This window comes from Podarcis muralis, chromosome 7 (genome assembly GCF_964188315.1).
Source record: "Podarcis muralis chromosome 7, rPodMur119.hap1.1, whole genome shotgun sequence".
Taxonomy (NCBI): Eukaryota; Metazoa; Chordata; class Lepidosauria; order Squamata; family Lacertidae; genus Podarcis; species Podarcis muralis.
The window spans coordinates 48,135,865-48,156,480 of record NC_135661.1 but is presented as its reverse complement, the minus strand read 5'-3'; the positions used below and the strand labels follow the sequence as shown (position 1 = coordinate 48,156,480).

General features: G+C 42.3%; 1 protein-coding gene across 5 annotated transcripts in view; it reads right to left on the bottom strand.

Moving 5' to 3' along the window:
• Positions 1-20,616, bottom strand: part of CDH8 (cadherin 8) — a 231,140-nt gene that overhangs the window by 31,969 nt on the left and 178,555 nt on the right. For all 5 annotated transcript variants that reach the window (XM_028739646.2, XM_077931723.1, XM_077931724.1 and 2 more), the window contains one exon: positions 2,975-3,096. In XM_028739646.2, coding sequence (XP_028595479.2) covers positions 2,975-3,096 — 122 coding nt within the window. The remainder of the gene's footprint in view (positions 1-2,974; positions 3,097-20,616) is intronic.

Here is a 20,616-nt window from a genome sequence, read left to right as displayed (position 1 = left end):
CCAACTAGACACCTCTGACTAGATTACCCCTGTGGTCACACTGTTCTGAAGTGGAGGTGGGGCACCACTTCACCCCCCCCCCCAATGAGATGTTAGACTAAGGATTCTACCCCAGTGCCTGGAGAGTCACCTCTGCTCTCCACCCCTGGTTTATGGCAACCAGGAAGCTATATTGGGGAAAGAGAGTGTGGTATATTCTACTCAAAAATGAGATTAATGTTTCTTTCTGAATGGACTGCTACCTTCCTGCATCTGACTCCTATCACTGATTTTTTCAGACTACAGTGGTACCTTGGTTTTCAAACATAATCCCTTCTGGTAGACCATCCAACTTCCAAAACATTTGAAAACCAAAGAAGTTACTTCTGGGTTTTCAGCATTAAAAAACCGAAACGTTTGACTTCCAAGACGTTTGAAAACCGAGGTACCACTGTGTGTGTGTACACACACACACACACACACACACACATGCAAAGAGAAAGTTCAGCTGCTTGATCTAGCCCTAAGCAATGAATAGCTGAAATAAAGCTTTTTTTGTTATTTCTCTTAAGTTTCATTTTGAGCAAACACAAACTGAAATTTCAACAAGGGCAGAAAGTGTTAGTGTGCAGGATCTAGTTGCAACACGGAGCTTTCGTTCAGATCTTCTTCTCTTTCTGACAAGGTCTTTATGAGACTAGTCAGTTAATGAAGTAGTTGATGAAGTCATGGCTGTATCCCCCACCCTCACCCCATGTCCACTTACTTGAGGGCTGTTACATCCCTGCCAGCTTTGTAGCTAGAATTCATTCCAGCTATTTCAACTACATTTTTATCCATAGAGTTCTCCTGTTATCTAAGATGGGGCAAAAGGTTACACATGAGAGAACATTTTCAGTGGTTGCCCCCAGGCTCTGGAATATGTGAAGGTAAGGCAAGAACATTTCTGATATTCTTCCTCTAGACACTGTTCACTTGCTTAGATAGGAGAAGTGGAAAAACAGTGATCACCAGGAGGAAGGAAAGCAGGATGGGGGTGTTCAGGGGTTAGCACTGGGGTCCCTGCTGAGTGTGGGCCTCAGCAGATGCACAGTGAGCCCTGACACCACCTCATTGGGATATGGACTTCAGTAGATGTTCAATGAATGCCTGGTACTTGCTAGGAGCCACATTTCACTAATCTCACTCTTCAGTGGTTTGATAGACTGTTTACTATTATAAACTGGGTAACCAGGACAGGAAGGAGCTGCAGAAATGACTGCTGGAAGGTGCAAATGTGGATTGTTTGCAAGAATCAAATCTTGGCACACATAGTTTTTGTATAGGCCCACAATAAGAAACAAATTCTAACTCTATTATCAGGTAAGCTGCTTTGGTAAATGGTGAATTTAATGCCAAACACCCACGAGGCACAAGAATAGCTGGATTAACAACTCTAGTGTCATGCTGTCAACCGCTGTTTATTTAAATTAAAATGTCACTACCCAGAAATAAATGAGGTAGCTACAAAGCTCCGGATTTCTGTCACTCAGCGTCTTCACAAGCTGAATAATAAAAACGATTCTGTTTCATTTGTGCTATATTGCTTCCTAGGAGATTAGGTTCCGTTACATCATTCAACACAACTCCAAGCTGAATGATGGACAAGGCAGGCACTGTGGATCCAGATTTCTAGGATAGGGTAGAGGAGTTGTTCAACATTTCTCTCCCTTATATGCCCAGGCCTCTTCTATTCTCCTTTCCACCTTGTTCCTGCTTTATTTCACCCTTTCTTAAACAGTTTTTCTAAGAAAGTATAAAATACCATGATCCCACAACTTTTATTTATACCAGAGAGATGGCGAACAATTCTGTCCTAAAAAGGCTCCATTTCCTCTTTTAATCTAAATCCAGAACAATTGTGGCCATTTTTGGGGGGAGGGGGCAGATATGTCTGCTGATGTGACCTGCACAATGGGTAGATTTAATGCTTATGCAGGTTAGTGGTTTCAAGCCTTGCCCCTGAGTTATATACCCATTCAGTCAGCCATGTAAATAGACTCTTCTTGTTCATAAACCATAGATGTTTAGGCTTGGCCATGCAGAAAGCACGCAAACAATTCCTGATCATGTGCAGACTGCCTACATTCAGTCTCTGCATGTGTAAGATCTGCTCATGTCATTAAATGAACACATGGAGATTGGAGTGATGTTCAAGTCATCTTCATTCTCCTTCATTCTCAGTATGTTGATTGTGCGAACAGAGCTCATGTCACAGTAGCACAGACAGCAAGAAATGTGCAACTAAATCATTCCTTGAGTGTAGAGCAGGAGAGATTATCAGGAGCGCAAGCCTGACTCTGCCTAACTACCTTCCTCCACTTGCTGTCTAGGAATACCATAAACTCCCATTCCCTCTTACATGTGTGGGGAACCTTTTTCAGCCTGAGGGCTGCATTCCATTCTGGAAAGCTTTGCAAAATCCACGTACCAGTGGTAGACAAGACCAGAGGCAGAAACTGGTGGAGAAATTGGCCTCTTGTTTACCTTTGTACACTAGACTATTTTCTAACACATTTGCACACTTCTCCCTATGTGCCATCAAGACAAGCAAGAGACATTATCAGAGTTCAAGGACACATTCCAGCTAGATTTGTGATGTGAAGTAGGGCCCTGGAGGGGTATGGCCTATAGAAAGTTCTGAGGGCCAGATAGAGAGGCGTGGGAGGCCACATTTGGGCCTGAGGTTCCTGTAGCTGCCCTAGTGTCACATATGGTACCCTGATCACTGGCCATGTTGACCATGGGAGAATGAGGCCAAAACATCTGGAGAGAGTTGTGTTGGCTACTCATGGTCTATACAGTACTAAGTGACTCGCTTGGTCTAAGTATAAGATATTTTCACACATAATCAGGGAAAATATTTAACTTACATTAACAGACAGGGAACAGGGAAGGTTTTTTGGGGGGGCGGGGCAAACCGACTATACAGTGTGGACAACAGAGAAATATTTACTTTTCCGGTTTTTCCATTTTCACACAAATAGGCTTCATTCCCTGATGCAAGTTCGGGAGCGTTGTCATTTACATCGAGAACTTTGATAGCAACAGGCACTCGAGATATTTGACTGGGGTTTCCTAAGAGAAGAAAAACACAGTGTGGAAAAGAAGAAAAAAGAGAGGTAAGCACACTTCATTTCATACTAATGACATAAAGGACCCAAGGTAGACAGACAGTTCTGTGCTGAAAGCTTGCTGGGCCTTTTCTGCTTCCAATAATTGGGCTGCTTTATCCAATGGCCAAGGGGAAAAGATAAAGAAGAATGGGCAGCAGTTTCACAAAAGGGAGACAGCAAATAAATCCTTATTGCAAACAGCGTTTGTTGGAGATTAGCTTGATGAAGACCTTCTTGGACTAAATTGGTAGATTCTTTTTTCTGATGAAGTTTGCATTGTTTTATTGATAAAGGGCATTCTGCATGGGGAAAAGAGGCTGTAAACAACCAAGATTTATTTCGTTGCTTATCTTTGCCATTTTACTCTATTAGCCAGCCTGACTGCACATCTATTATTTCAGCTTGGCAAAAAAAGGGGGGGGCATGGGGGAGAAAGACAATCCAACTCTAATCAGATTTTGTTAGAAAAGTGAAGAGTGGAATTGATGTAGGTAAAAGAAGAAAGAAGAGAGAGAGAGTACATTTTGATATTATGCAAGAACACAAGTTCATTAATCTCATCCAGAAATGTTGTTTTGAATTGAAATATTTGTTCATTAAGGTTCTGTAAAGTCGAAATAAAAGCTTTGACCCCCATTAATAGCTATAATTTATCACATCTCTCTTTATAGCCCAATTGCTAGATATATTTACTCAGATGTATGTCTTAATTTTAGTCCATGGATGTATTCCCACATAAAATCTTGATCAGTTCATCCTAGTTTATACTTATTAACAGTAGTGGGGGACCTCTGATCCATGGGCTAATTAGGTTATTAAGCTATTGGAATGTGTTGTAGGTGGTTAGATTGACTATTTCTGTTACAGAAGGAGTAAAAAAAGACAGTTTGTGCCCACCATAACTACATGAGACATTGATTGGAATAAATGGGCAACAACTTTGTTAACTTAGTAAATCTGCAATGAGCAAAACCCAATTAGCAGCAAGCTAACAAACCCTCAGTGCTGGTTCCTGACGTTCAGGCAAAAGCTAGGAAAATAAATATCCTGCTATCTATCTGACATGGGTGATTCCATCATGGCTTTGAACTCAAGGGCAGAAGGCAGGGTGGGTAACCTCCAATCTACAAACTAATATTTGCCGGCCAAGAGGCTCAAGTTGATCCATGAGGTCATTTCCCCCAAGCCTTACCCACATGCCCATTAGCTGATGTGATTTGCGACACCATCTGATGGGCAAGAGCATGGGGCAATATCCTGCATTGGCTGTGTGTGCCTGTTCCCAGAAAGGAACAGCAGCACACAGCCAAAGCAGCAGGATTTCACCCTCTGCTTAGCAACTTATACATTCTGGAGAGGGCAACAGAAGATGCTTGTTTTTAGCAGGTCAGGCTATTTGCCTGTTCAGTATTGTGCATTCTGATTACTAGATGCTGTAGACTGCAGGCTGGACCTTCTGTATGCTAATCATCTCTCTCTTGCCACTGAACTACAGTCCCTCATTCTAGAGTCCTCATTAGTTCTAATTTGATTAGTTCTAAGGAGAGGATAGTGTAAGTACATGCTAGTGAGTCATTGTCTGCCTTTCCTTTCTTTTTAGGAATATTAGAAAGGTGAACCATGACAAAGAGTGAGAACTCTGTTTACTTGGTCATCATAATATGCAATGTATCACATTGGTCGGCAAGATTTCATGCAATTAATTGCCTTCATTGATGCACCATGAAAATGTTTAACATGGAACAATAATGTACTTCTTGCTGAGGGTGAGGAGGGGAATTAAGTTGCATGCAAACTGAGTATTCAAAACATTTCAAAAGCATTTTCTTTATCTAAAGTTGATAAAAAAATACATAAACAATGCATGCATTGGTTTCTTAGTGCCAAGTGTCACATTTAAACACTAAAGATTTCCTTTTATCTAAATTAACGGAATGATGGTGGTTCAAATTTTATAGACATTACAGAGGAATGTAATTAATTAGATAAGCTTCTGAAGAAATTATTCATGCCTCTTGTGACTGGCCCCAAAATGTTTGTCTTTCATCTGAAATACAAACATTAAACCTAAAGATATTATAATTAGAAACTTGATGAGAATTCACTTTAAGAATTAATTTGCTAAACACTAGAGAAGCACTTGCTGAGTATAGAAACCTCCAAAAGGGATACCCCTAGATAGCTGCACACTGCATACAACAATCATAATGGATTTATTTGTTTTGTCCATGAACTACAGGCTCTAAGAAATTCTAGGGATTGATGTTCAACAGCTCCAATGGGGAGTATGTGGTCTACTTGTGGGACTCTAGCTCCCATCAGCCCCAGTTAGAATAGCCAATGGCCAGGGATGAGAGGAGTTGTAACATCTGGAGGACCACAGGCATGGGCATAGCCCACGGGCATAGGGAGGGAGGTTTCATGTTAGGGAAGCAGAACCTCAGTTAGTTAAGCATTTTTATTGATTTACTTGATCTAGGGGGGTAGCTGCCCCCTCCCCATCCCATTGGCTATGCCCATGACCACAGGTTGCCCATCTTTCACCTACAGTCTGCAAAGTAGGTACATGGATCATGTAAAATTGCATGTTGAGCCACTTCCAACCTAACCCAGTTAATTCCCTCATGGGCTCCTTTCTGGTGTCAAGAAAACCACATTAGGCGTACTGTAGCTGAATCAGCACCAGATTTTGGCATTGCACAGGGCACCGCTGAAATTTGAGACCCCAAGGTCTGTCAATGCTGAGGTTTTTTTTTGTTTTGTTTTTTAATGATTGAATTCTTTTGCTCTTATTCCCTGAGTATTTTTGGTTGCTCTTAAGTTATTCATATTTCATTCCAATTGTTAGCATTGGTGCTGTCTCACGATATGTTTGCTTTTATAACAGCAATGTATTATTTGAACCTCCTTGTATATTGTTTTAAAGTACACACACACACACACACACACACACACTGAACAGCAGTTATAATGATCAGTTTTATACGGTACAAATGTGATTTTTGAGCTGTTAAAGAAATTATAATAGTCATGTTTCTGATACTGTAAAGGTAAAGGTAAAGGTACCCCTGCCCGTACGGGCCAGTCTTGACAGACTCTAGGGTTGTGCGCCCATCTCACTCAAGAGGCCGGGGGCCAGCGCTGTCCGGAGACACTTCCGGGTCACGTGGCCAGCGTGACATCGCTGCTCTGGCGAGCCAGCGCAGCACACGGAAACACCGTTTACCTTCCCGCTAGTAAGCGGTCCCTATTTATCTACTTGCACCCGGGGGTGCTTTCGAACTGCTAGGTTGGCAGGCGCTGGGACCGAACAACGGGAGCGCACCCCGCCGCGGGGATTCGAACCACCGACCTTTCGATCGGCAAGCCCTAGGCGCTGAGGCTTTAACCCACAGCGCCACCCGCGTCCCCTTCTGATACTGTACAACTGGCCAAAGCTTCTTTGGGGGAGGGGGAGAGGCAGGATAGAAATGATGAGGTTAATTTCCTTATTTAACATGTTATGTGGAATGATGCTATAGAAAGAGGTGGTGAAATTTCCTATTTACATCACTCCATATTGTGGTGGAGGGGAAATATCTTTAAAATGTTCCTTATTAAAAGCAGTTCACAAGTAGTAAGTAAGCAGAGCAAGGAGAGCATTAGACTGAGCATTTCTCACAGGAAGCACTCGCAGTCTGATGAGGTAATGCTGAATTTAAGAGTTTGGGCTGGATTCTGATATGGCTTAAAATTAAGATGGCTGTACCCATGCAACTGAACAATTATAAGTGGTGCTATCCCTCAAAACATGAAACGTTATATGCAAACCCAATACTTCCAAATAAGCATGTTTAGAATTGTTGTTGTTGTATAGTCTTTTAGTCGTGTCCAACTCTTCGTGACCCCATGGACCAGAGAACACCAGGCACTTCTGTTTAGAATTAGTAAATTCTAAAAGAGACCCACCAAAAGAAATCCATGTGCTTATCACTTGCTGGATTACGAACCACAGTCATAAATCAGACTCACACTGCACAGTGCTTTAAATCAGAAGACCATCCCACTGGATTTTGATACAATTTTTGTAAGCATTAAATCAGGGCCAGATTGTGATAAATAGGAACAGGTTTTCCAAAATGTTAAATGCACTGCTGATTTGGCTGCACGCTTCATTCCCCCTTCCCAAGCTTACAAAGTTCCAGTGTTAATATTTCCATTTGATACACATTTATCAAGATTGTATCTGATGGACCTAACAAGATAGCCTACCTGCACAGTAGCTTAATTTTATTCTGTACTGTTTTATGCTATTCCCCCTCCCACCCACCAATCCTCAGTGCAATCTTTAATCTGCAAAAAACAGAGTGCACTAAGCAATACAGAAGTGACATGTACAACAACATTACCTAATTTCAAGTACAGTGATAAAGGGTAAGGTTTCTGTGGGTGGCACATTAACAGAGAAAAACTAGAATTAGGGAAGCTTCTGAAATTCTTCTTTTCTAAAGTGGTTCCGAGAAAGTAGAAATTCCTCGTGCTTCATTCCCCCCCCCAAAAAAAAAAAATGGGGGGAGAGTGCTGTGCATGCACAATTTGCCCTTCAGCTAACTTTATGGTTTCTCCCTCTCTGCATTATCAATGTATGCATAGGTATTGACAAAGAACTGCAGAAGAAAAGAAGAGGGGAGCAGATCATATTTACCACTATCTACATCATTACTTTTGTGTAGTGCTTTGCCAATGTGCAGGAATGTGTTTTCTCACCACACACACAAAAAGAATCCTCTGTGCGATTACATTAGGACTTATCACCTGTGTTCTTTTTGATGCTTCATCAATGAATTGGATCAATCCATTGGTTATATATAGGGAATACAGAAATGAACTAAAAACTGCTGAAAACTGTCTCTGATTCAATTCTGGAATACTACTATTTAACCAGGTTTGGGAAAACATCCACCACCACCACCCCTCCATGCTACATACAGCAGCTGAAAGGATGGGCAGTGGAATCTTACTTCAACATGGGCAATAGGACACTGTTTTCCACTGCAGCTGAGTGCAGCAAGCTGAAAACAGAGAAACCTGAAAACACTTTTTGCTATGTTGAAAGTCACCACTTCCTTTGGTCCACTTTTCAAGGGTGTTTATCAAATGAATGGCAATAACTCTTTATATGATCATGCATAGGTACATTCAACTCGTGCAGCTCTATGTGCAACTTCCACTCCACCTGTATTCTTAAGGCCCATGGAGAACAGTGGCCATAGTTTCCACCATAGTAACTTTATAGTCATTATGATTAATAACCCAGAAACAGAAGACACATCACTTTCAGTAAGCAACTGAAACAAACTAGAATCATGACTCCTTCAGCTGATAACTAGCTATCAGGATTAAGGCAACACATGTTTTGCTTGGTTTCTCTTCAGAAGCTACCGTATTTTTCGCACTATAGGACGCAGCGGTCCATAGGACACACCGAGATTTTGGGGGGGGGGAAATAAAGGGGAAAAAATAATTCCCCCCCCCCCCGCCAGGCGTGGGGCTGGGGTGGGGGAAGCCCGAGCTTCCCCCTCCCCCAGAAGGGGACCCAGAGCCATGCCGAAGCTGCGCGCAGCTTTGGCATCGCTCTGGGAGCTTGCGGGGCTGGGGGAGGAGGAAGCCCTCCGCCAGCCTCCAAACCATGTCGGGAGACAGCGGGATGGCGCGCTGCGCCTCTCCCGCTGTCCCCCGAGTTTGCGGGGCTGGCAACGGGGAGGAGCAGGCTTCTCCCCCCACCAGCCTTCTAACCAAGTCGGGGGACAGCGGGATGGCGGCGTTCCGCCTCCCCGCTGTCCCCCGAGTTTGTGGGGCTGGCGGTGGGGCTCTCCTGAAGCCTGGAGAGCGAGAGGGGTCGGTGCGCACCGACCCCTCTCGCTCTCCAGGCTTCAGCGAAAGCCTGCATTCGCACCATAGGACGCACACACATTTCCCCTTCATTTTTGGAGGGGAAAAAGTGCGTCCTATAGTGCGAAAAATACGGTAATACCTACATTTTCCTGAATGCCAGAAGCCCACCCTCTTTGCTCAGCAACCAATTTGACTTATTGGTTAGAGTGTCAGATGAAAAACTTTGGTTCAAGCCAATGCTCAGCCATGAGTCACTGGGTGACACTAACTGAGTCACCATCTCTCAGTCTAACCTTCTCCCAGGATTCTTGTAAGATGGAAATGGGAGAGGGCAGCTATTTGTGCCATCCTAAATTTCTTGGAGAAAAGGGAAAGCAAAAATTGAAAGCTGTGAGCAGTGAAATTCTGTGCATGTTTATTCAGAAGTTCTGCTGGGTTCATAGGACTGCAGCCAGTAAACAGAACACATAAGTTCACATTTTAAACTGTGTTGTTATGGTTTTCATTCTCATTTCATTTCCTGGTTGGATAAAATTTAGAAGAATGGTATCACAGTGCTGAGACTGAGAATAGTATTTAAGGCCAGTGCATGTCGGAAGAGAGGACTAGGCACACTGCTTCCCATGGTGAAAGACTTGTGATCAATTTCAAAGGACAACACTTGTAAATCTATAAGCAGCTGTACTCCAATGATCTACAAGTCTGATTAAACATGCTCAGGTTTTGTGCTGATTCACCTTCAGGGATGATACACATCCTGCAAGGTCACTCACTCTGTGAGGGATTGATAGGCAATGTGGAACTACAGAGGCAAGGGTAAATTTTAATTCCCTGGGAGACACAACAAACAGTTGCTCTATAAAATGCAGTGTCAGCCCAAAATATTTTGCTGTCAGAGTTGTAGGACAAGATGGTGACCTACTCCCATTGCGATGTCCTGAAACAGACTGAATCAGTACCTGAATCATATATGGGTGATGAAGAAGATTGGGAGTGGGGAATGATACCTGCCACAATTCATTATCAGACCTTTTATGATCACTGTGCCATTATGAGGTCTCTTCTGTATGATTCAGGAATCAGGCCTTCAAAGTGGTGGCACCTACCCTTTTGACCTCCCTCCCACTGCATTTCATTCAGAGGACTGCAACATGAAAACAGGCATTTCCAGTGGTGGCTCCCAACTTGTGGAATGCTCTCTCCAAGGAGGCATGCCTTTTTATCTTGGCTTCTAGCCCTTAATTTGGCATTTGTGACCTCCTTTAGGAGGGCAGCTTCAGTATCTATAATGGATTTGAATTTGTTTTTGTATATGCAATTGGTTTCGCATTTATATATGCAATTCTTGAATATATATTTTACTGCTGATGTTTTGATGGTTAAATCATTTTGATGTATTTCATAGGAATAAATTCTATATATGTTTTCCAGAATGCCCTGGACAATGTGTCATTCTACAATGGTTTGCTCCAAAATCCTCCAGTCAGGAGCTGAAGCCCATAGCAGTATCTTTTCTTACTTGGGGGCTATTGTGATTAACCCAGGTAATAGCAAAAGCCTCCTAGCTATGAATCACAGTAGTTCTGTGGCCTCTGTTTTTGGCATCCTGGTATTCTAGATGATGCCAGAGTTCAGTTAGCCATGCTAGCAATGAGGCAGGAAATGCTTTAAAAGGCAAAACATGTGCTTTTAAAAATTATGGAGTATGGAAAAAATGTGAAATTCCAAAACAGTGAAATGCCTACCAGCCAAAATTCACAGAAAATGAAATGCATTTGCTGTTTTGCTTCCTCGTTGTAACAAACTATATTCTTTTTGTATGCCCTAAACAAGAGCACCATGTTCTATCTGACAGATGCTGTAGAGTATGGACTTAGTCCCTGAAAATCAAGGTTCTGTCTCTTCATTTTATTTGGAACCAGGTATTGCCTGCAGCTCAGTGTTCAAATATCTGATTTATAAGATATAAGGATGCAGATGTCCATTTGGCAGCCCTTCTGCTAAAAAAAGGCAAAGGGAAAAAAAGCAAATTTCTCCTGACCTCAGGCGCATAGGCATTTTGCCAATGCATCACAAAATAGTAACTCCTCCCTCCCTCCCTCCCTCCCTCTCTCTCTCTCTCTCTTGTGTGTGTCTGAGAGGGAGGGAGGGAGGGAGGGAGAGAGATTTTAGGAAATAGAAAATGCTCCATGCATATTAACCCTGTTCAGGCATTCCCGAATATAACAAACAATAATAAACCATCCAGTCCAGCCTCCTGCAATGCAGGAGTAAATACAGTTAGATAAACACAGTTAGAAGCCCTTTTCAGAACTACGCATTCGTCCCTTGGCAGGGATACACTCTATATTATTATTATTTCTTAAAGCATTCTGATAAGCCGCGGGGGATTTCCAGTCCTTTGCCAGATCATTGCCCTTTAAATAAGTTATGACCCCTACCATCAAGCACCATAGTGTCAGACAATCCCACATCTTCACCGTTGAAGAGGATGCAATGGCTAGGCCAGGTGAAGGGAAAGGCTATGACACCCCACCCCACTCACTCCTGCAGAGACTGTGTTAACTTACATAATGGGCTATGTGAAGGTCAGGTTAATAGAAAAAATAATGTGAACACCATGAAATAAATAGCTGGAATGTTTTTTTCCTTAACAAGAAAAAGGGGTATTAAGGATACAGTGAACAAAGGGATACCAAAAATTATATTTCGGATTACTTTTAAGTTATCTCTTTATTTCACCCTTTAGCAATAAGCACACAATCCTACTCTACTCAACATAACATCTGCAGAATAAACAAACCCTTCCTTCTTACCTGACTGAGGGGAGAAATTATAGTTATCTTCAAATATCTAAAGTGCTGACACATGGAAGATGGAACAAGCTTGTTTTCTCCTGCTCGGGGGGGGGGGGGTGTAGTACTCAAACCAATGGCATCCAGTTACAAGAAAGGAGATTCTGACTAAGCATCAGGAATAACTTTCTGAGGGTAAGAGCTGTTCAAGAGTGGAACAGACTCCCTCAGAAGGTTGTGGACACTCCTTTCTTGGAGGTTTTTAAGCAGAGGTTGGGTGGGTATCTGTCATGGATGCTTTATTTGAGATTCCTGCATTGCAGAAGGTCACAGTAGATGACCCTCAGGGTCCCTTCTAACCCTACAGTTCTGTGGTTATATATGTTTTATTGCTAGGTGGATAGAGAACACAACTGAAACTGCCAGAGACTCTTGCTGGATATAAAAAGAATATTCTGGGTAAGAAGCTCTGAGACTTGGTGCTGGAGATTTTATGGTGATTCGTGAAAAATATGAGGCTCTGTGACAGTCTGTGAGTGAGGTTGGATTATACAGCTGCCAGTAGATGGTGGTAATAGGGCCTTTCCTTGGGTTTTACTATGAAGATGGTGATAGGTGCAGTGGAAGTCTAGAAAACTGGCTGGAGTAGCTAGGCCTCCAAGTGATGGTCCTTAACATGAAGGAAGGAGGCTTGGCCGTTACCCTCTTGTCAGAAGCTATCATTAGGCTCTTCCCCTAAGCCCTGCTGGGTTAGGCCATAAAGGGAGTAGCTGCATTCCAGAATTGCCCAGCCCCCTTTCTCCACAGGAAGACATAGGAGTCCCAGACTTAAACCAGGCACCCCAAGAGCTATAGAGACCTATAGAGTAACCTGGGACATGGTGGAAGCTGGCCTGTGAAGTAATAGACCAGAAACAAAACAATACTTGCAGCAGACCAGATGTGAGCCAGTGGCTTCTGCGACCCCTTAGTCAGGCATGGGCCCACAGAAGATGTGAAACACCTCTTTTTTATGTGCCGCTTCCCCTGGGGTGCAGCACAAGCACATAAGCAGATGCTTTAGCACCATCTCTCCTCCCTCCATCACAGGAAATTCTTGTAGTAAAACTTGCTAAGGCTTAAATGGCAGTCAATTATACAAAGTGCAAGTCGGGAGTGAATAAGCAAAACTTCCATAAGAATGCTAATGTTACTAGTAATTCTGTAGGGAACTGGAAAACAACACAGAAAAGTTAAAGCTATAAGTAAACTCTCTATGACATTATAATATATTTTCCCATGGGGAATCTGTAGGATAACTTTGTTGTATGTCTTTTGTTTTAATGTGTTCCCATGTTATGCTTTTTAAAAACCACATGACTTACAATCTATACATAACTTTTTTTTCTTTTGAGAATGTATAACATGGCACTTCAGTGATTGTATTTATATTCTTGGTAAACCATAAAGAGGCTTTTTGGCTTGCTGACAAAAAAGCATAAAACGGTCTCACCGTCTTCATTTTAGACAATGCACTAGATATGAGGAATACTTGCCTGCCTGCCCGCCTGCCTGCCTGCCTCTCAATGTTTGTGCAACATGCCCTTGAATTCTGTTGCTGGAAACCACTTCTGTGGCCATATGTAAAAGTTGGTAGTAACCTCATCAAAAGCTCGATTTTGGTATTATAAAACATGCAAGTTCTTTGGTTAGGAAGAACAGTGGTTGAGCGGGGATTGTTTGAAATGAGAAGGGCCTTTTACGTGTCAGCCTTATGTAACAAGTGCACCAGACTTTGCATACTACAGAGTGTGTGTGGGGGGGGGGGAGCCTAATTGCTTCCATGATGTATAAATAGCCATAGTCTATCACAGTGACAATTGAGACAAAATGGTGCAGGGATGATATACTCAGTACTGATGACAAAATTCACTTCCCTGTTGTTGTTGTTGTTGTTGTTGTTTTGGGGGTGGGGGTGGGCAATGACATGGAAACAGAATCAAAGTGTTCAGCCATTCAGAGAGGGGGTAATGTGATGTCACATTCTGACTTGGCTTTGGTTATACTCAGTGACTCCTTCACATAACCAGATCTAATTTGCTGCAAAGCACTGCAATGCCTTTGCACTCATCTCTGCTTGCTGGGGCTACTTACTCCTAGGAAGAAAATATTGCTGTCAATGGCATCCATGCAACAGGCAATTGAGGAATAAACAGGCAGAGAACAAACACTGATAGTGATCAATCTGAGCAAGTGTTTTCTTTATGACGCGTATGGTTTGGGGAAGAATACTTCAGCACTTGCAGAACACTCCTGTTGCCTCCAAAGTGGATCAGGGCGAACATCACTGCTCAGTGGATTCAATGGACATTCACATCCCCTAAGGTCATTGTGAAATGACAATGGTAAACTTTTCAATAAAGCTTCAATCTCATTTCTGAAAGTGCAGGACTAGTGTAGAAAATAGAAAAGCATTCTTTTATTTAAGCTGCAGTACTCAAAATCCACTTCATCTGGAAGAGTGCCATTAAAATCAATGAATTATACTTGAGTGGGTGGCTTGAGATATCAGCTGAATATTTTTGAAAATACTGGAAGTTTCTTTCTACCTATCCAATTAGTTTCTCTCAATTCTGGTTTCTCTGATGTCCCCTTTCCGTTCATGCATATATTTTTTTAAAAAAAAAAACACCAAACAAAAACAAAGAAAGAAAGAAAGAAAGGAAGGAAGGAAGGAAGGAAGGAAGGAAGGAAGGAAGGAAGGAAGGAAGGAAGGAAGGTATTTGGCTTTAGAAAGGGAAAGAGGGTGTGAGAGAGAAATTGAGAGAGTGAGGAATGCATCTGTCAACTTAGTCCCCCCCCCCACCTTTCCTTAAGGTTGCAATTCAAAAATGGATGAAGCGAGCAAGGAGAGTAAAAATGTAAGGCAGTTCAGCCATTCTATCCAAAGCCCTGCTAAACTCTAACAAGAAGGGTGGAAGTCAGAGAATTCATGCCACCCATTTCTTCTTCTTCTTCTTCTTCTTCTTCTTCTTCTTCTTCTTCTTCTTCTTCTTCTTCTTCCCCCATTGGAAAAAAGGTGTCTCAGATACCCCCACCCCGGTTTGGGAGTAGGGATATTTGATAACTCTGTTTGAAATGGGAACAGAAATTGCTGTGATGTGCATGTTTGTTTGTTTGAGGTCGGGAATGGAAATCATGCAAACAAATGCAAGAAGGGGTTGTTGTCATTGGTTTTCTTAGTTCACAAATGTAACATAAAAAACTACGTCATTTTCTGCTTTGTTTTTGACATTTCCCTTCCACTGAAACTCATCAAAATTAATAACATTAGTTTCAGCCATAGCAGATAGTGAGACAAATAATGTAGGTTTTAGTGGAATTTGAACTGTTGTGAAATGGCAACAGCACCAATTGTGACAACCATAAGATGGAATCATTGTCTCCTTCCATCCTTCTTTAGGACCATGTCAAGGGAACAGGATGACTTTGGATTTCCTGGTAAATTTACATGTGCCCATAAGGCTTCAGCAGTGGCAGGAAGGAGGGTTTTGTCAGTATTGTACTCTAAGCTCAGGTTGCCCCATTTCCGTATCAGATTGCAAACTTCTGCATAAACATTTGGATGTTTTTGATGCACATTTCTCCCAATATACACATTTTTACATGGTTTTGCAAAATATATTGGGTTTTATTTTGCAAGACTTTCCCCCTAATATAATGCATTTTTGTATCCTTTCAGGGTAGAATTGTTGGAAAACTGCATCACAAAATCTGGAGAAATTGTGTTTCAGTTCACATATTGGCTCAGGAAATGTGAAATGTGAATGTGAAGGTCCGTATTAAAATGCAAACCAAGTATGCGACAGCTTTGAGGTTTGGCAAATTAGCATTCATTTTTGTGAGCAACCACCAACTTCCTCAGATACATTCAATGAACTGAAAATGATGATGCTGAAAATCAAGCTGACATTATGAGTACCAAGGATAATATGATATTACTACAATATTAAATATTTCAAATATTGTGCTGTTTCTTCAAATAGATATCTTCCATAAGAAGCATCTCAGGAGACCCTAATACACAAGTGTGACAATAAAGTTGACTTTCATTTGCCAAGGTCCTCTATCACATAGTCCTATGGTTTAGACTACAAAAATATTGTCTTGTGATACAGTCTCTGTAAGTCCGTGATGTACTGAACAACCACCATGTCTCCAAGCTCAGATTTATACAAGATTCTTTTTCATTTTCACTCATATATTTATGGTACAGAAAACAGTACCAGTTCCTTTGTATAGAAAACTGATGGTCAGTAGAAGAAAGCAAAGCACACTTTTCAATATACTGTATTTTTCGCCCTATAGGACGCACTTTTTCTCCTCCAAAAATGAAGGGGAAATCTGTGTGCGTCCTATGGGGTGAATACAGGCTTTCGCTGAAGCTTGGAGAGTGAGAGGGGTCGGTGCGCACCGACCCCTCTCGCTCTCCAGGCTTCAGAAAGCTATCAGCAAGCCTGGGGAGCCCGCGGAAGTTCCCGCAGGGCTCCCTAGGCTGCCGATAGCAGCCTGCTGCACGGAGCGCGGGGCAGACATCAGCCAGCCCCATAAGCTCAGGGGACAGCGGGGAGGCGCAGCGCCGCCATCCCGCTGTTCCCCGACCTGGTTTTGGGGGGGAAATAAAGGGGGGGGGAATTCCTTTATTTCCCCCCCAAAAAAAACTAGGTGCGTCCTATGGGATGGAGCATCCTATGGGACGAAAAATACGGTATATTCTAAGAACAAAAGCAAGTCCCTTTTTTGATTTGGTCATTTGGCCAATGCCAGTTCCCTTTAGATTCTGACCCACTTTATGTTCTGACTTCATATTACTCCTGGCTCACAATGGACTCTTTCCTTTGAACGAATCTCGATACAGCATAAAATAAGAAAGTAAGTGATCAAATCACAGGGCCTGTAATTTTCATTCTGCTTTTTCTTCTTCTTCTTCTTCTGATTTAATAACATAATTTCTCTCCTACACCTCTAGTGGTCTCCCCCCCCCCACACCCCAGAACAGTCTTGGAAGCAAGGTCAAAGTCTTCTTGTGTGAACTGATTTTGAAATCAGTCTGGTACTTCGAATTGGAGTAGGAAAATAGGAAAATAAATCAACTGGAAAAAGGTGTGTGCTTGTTCAATTGCCAGTGTTCTAACATGTTCTATGTTACAACATGAAATAAGACACTATGGGAAGAGATGAGAATGGAATCAATTTGATTTGAGCTCAGCAATTCTATCTACTAAAAGCCTTTTCAGGTATTGGAATCAAAGGTTCACAACACAGAAGCTTTGTGCCAACGCACAATATAACCTTTGTCTATGTGGTAGTGAAGAGTAGGTATTCCACAACAGCTGCCCCCTGTATTCGTTCATCTTATATCCATGTGTTCAAGGTTGCATATACAAAGGCCTATATGAATACAGTGGTACCTCGGGTTAAGTACTTAATTCATTCCGGAGATCCGTTCTTAACTTGAAACTGTTCTTAACCTGAAGCACCACTTTAGCTAATGGGGCCTCCTGCTGCTGCTGTGCCGCCAGAGCACGATTTCTGTTCTCATCCTGAAGCAACGTTCTTAACCCGAGGTACTATTTCTGGGTTAGTGGACTCTGTAACCTGAAGCGTATGTAACCTGAAACGTATGTAACCCGAGGTACCACTGTACACAGTTTTGCCCCTTTGTATGTTCTAGACCAGCCTTTCCCAGCCTGGTACCTGTAGATGTGGACTACAATTCCCATCAACCCTGAGCAATGGCTACACTAGCTGGGGACTGTTGGGAGTTGCAGTGTATAACTTCTAGAAGCCACCAGATTAGTGAAGGCTGCTCTACACCTTCCATTTTTGAAGGTACAGACAATATATGTGGAACCTATCTACTTTTTTGGCAACCCATGCAAATACTGGAAACAAGTTGTTTTATGGTAGGAATAGTTGGCCCCCACAATCTGGTCACTGTGTTCTGCACTAGCTACAACCTCTAGTTGAACTCAGGGGTAGCCCCACAGTTCTTAAGTCTTACATTACTTTTGCAGTCACCCATTAAGAGTAGTCAACTCAAAACAAGATATCTGAGCAGGTCTCACTCCCAAAGGAACCTCTGTCTGCTGTGTTTTTAATATGCTGCAATATCGAATTTTCTGAAAGCATGCTAGTCCTGCCACTGAGGCATTGGTATGAATGTTGGAGAATTCTGACAAAAATGGAAAAGGAAGCAGAAATTGCTGCAATCTGTGTCTTCATCTGTGATAAGAAATGGATATCAGCCAAGAGAATAAAATCAGTATTCATTTACACTAGTGTTTCCCAAACTTCTTCTGACCGTGGCCCCCTTCCGAACTTGTTTCTTTCCTGTGGCCTCCCCATGGGCATAGCGGGGAGGGGTGGGACAGCTGCCCCCCATAAGTAAAAATCAATATAAATCAATAAAAATCTGAGATTCTGCCCCCCCACTAACAAAAGCCTGCCCCAGTAGAAACGTAGTTACTTAAATGTTTTGTTTGTAAATAGGACATGTTTTATTTATATTTTTATAATTTATACAAAATACAATACAATTAAATAAAATAATAGCAACATAATGAAATACTGTTGAAGTAGAAAAACACAGAATCACGGAGCAGGAGGCGACTCCAAGGCTCATCTTTCTAGTGCAACCTCCTGCAATATAGGAAACTCAGCTAAAGCATTCATGACAGATGGGCATCCAACCTCTGCTTAGAAACCTCCAAGGAAGAAAAGTCCACAACCTCCCAAGGAAGCTCCATCTTACATGTATTAAAAAGTAAACAACACTTATTTGACCCCAGTTATTTGACACAGAGGCGGAAACCTACAGATACAGTCCAAAAGGCGCACAGGGAGTTCTGTATTATATGGGAGAATTTTTAAAAGCAGGTGGTCCTCACTGACCTGGTGTAAAAATATATTCTCATCCAGAGTAACCCTGGCCACCTAGCTAAAACACTATAGCCCCATACACCCTTAACTGGGAGTAAGGCCCACTGAACTCAGTGTGGCTTTCTTCTGAATAGACACTTAGTTATTTACTAGATGCAAGTCAGCAGCACCAGACAAGTCCGCTTGGCTAGGCGCTGGGGTGGATTTCACCCCACACCTTGCAGTGCCGGGCTGACACTGCCGATGGGCCCTGAGCCCCTCAGCAACATCCGAAGGCACTGATCTGCTAGGCGCTGGGGTGGATTGCACCCTGCACCTTTCAAAGTCAGGCCCAAGCTGCCACCGGGCCCAGAACTAGCAGCAGCAACAAGCAGCTCCAGCTCACCCGGCCCTACCCACTGCCACCTCACCACCACACTTACCTTACCTGGGGGTTCTGGATTGCAGGCTCTACTAGTCAAACAGGAGCCTCAGTGATCGTCCTCTCCTTCCAGAAACAAACCAGGACTGCTCCAAGAAAATGCATGTGGCAAAAAGGAGTGTTAGGCCCTGGTGGGCCACCCCCTTACCCACCTGTTATTGGCCAAGTGGGTAAAAGAAGAAAGGATTTTTTCCTTCACTTCTCACTTCCTTCTGTGGCCCCCTAGCCTCGTGCTGTGGCCCCTGTTTATGCATTTTTCACTTGTGGCCCCCTTGGAATATCCTGGGGTCCCCCCAGTTGGGAAACACTGATTTACACCATCATTGTTTTTCTTTGGAAGTCCACAGATGATAATGACTTTTAAAAACATTGTGTTGATGTTTCCTTTACACTGACTTGAATGCAAGTTATGTAAATAGCTACATACGTTACATACTCATGTAGACAGTGAGATACATAATTTCACAGAAGCCAAACTACTGTACAGCCAAACAGAAACAGCATTGAGTCTGACAAATAGACATCAGAGCTCAGTCTGTAGAGTATGAGGCTCTTAATTTTAGGGTCATGGGTTGGAGCCCCACATTGGGCAAAGGGATTCCTGCACTGCAGAGGATTGGACTAGATGGCCCTTCTGGTCCCTTCCAACTTTACAATTCTATTATTCTTTTAATAGAAAATGCTACCTTTTTATATTCCTGTGCATTGGTCTCTTCCAAAAATCTAGTTCTACTGAATGCCCATTATTACACAATTGCTAAATAATTGCACCCATGGAGGTGGGAATAGTATTTGAATCCATGTCAATTGAAAGTGAAAAACCTCCTATTATCTCAAGGACCGAACTAGCAGCAACAGAAGCATCTTAAATGATTTAGATCATTAGGAGGCATTTTTTAAGACCTCAAATCCTATTTTCCTGGAATTTTAACAGTTGTTTAATTGTGACAAGTGTGACTTCGTTGTCCAGCTTCACAATAGCTGCTCTCCAAACTTTCCAATAATTAAAACACTTGATAAATATTCAGTGATAATTTGTTGAGATTGCCATTTATCAGTTTTAATGATTATGTTTCTCACATGTTCAGCAGGGACAATTTGTTCTACAGAAGAAATTTACTTCTCACAAGCATAAATCACAATTAAAAATAATAACATCACCTCTCTACTGCAGATCCATGCAGCACAATACTTTCCATCTCCAAAGATTTTCAAAAGGGGGAAAAAATCCTTTTTAGCTAAACAAAGTTTTCCCCCTGATGCACTATGCATTCCAGTCTTTGTTTCAACGTAAATGTCATATAATTATGCTGGAAATATGGAACGTTTAACCAGCAGGAACTCAAATACATGGCACCATTTGGTATCATTATTTTCACAGTCACTCCATAAAGAACAGCCTTTCCATGGTGATAAATACTGTAGTATTCACATGATGCCTACTGATTGGGATCATATTCAAAAGACTTAA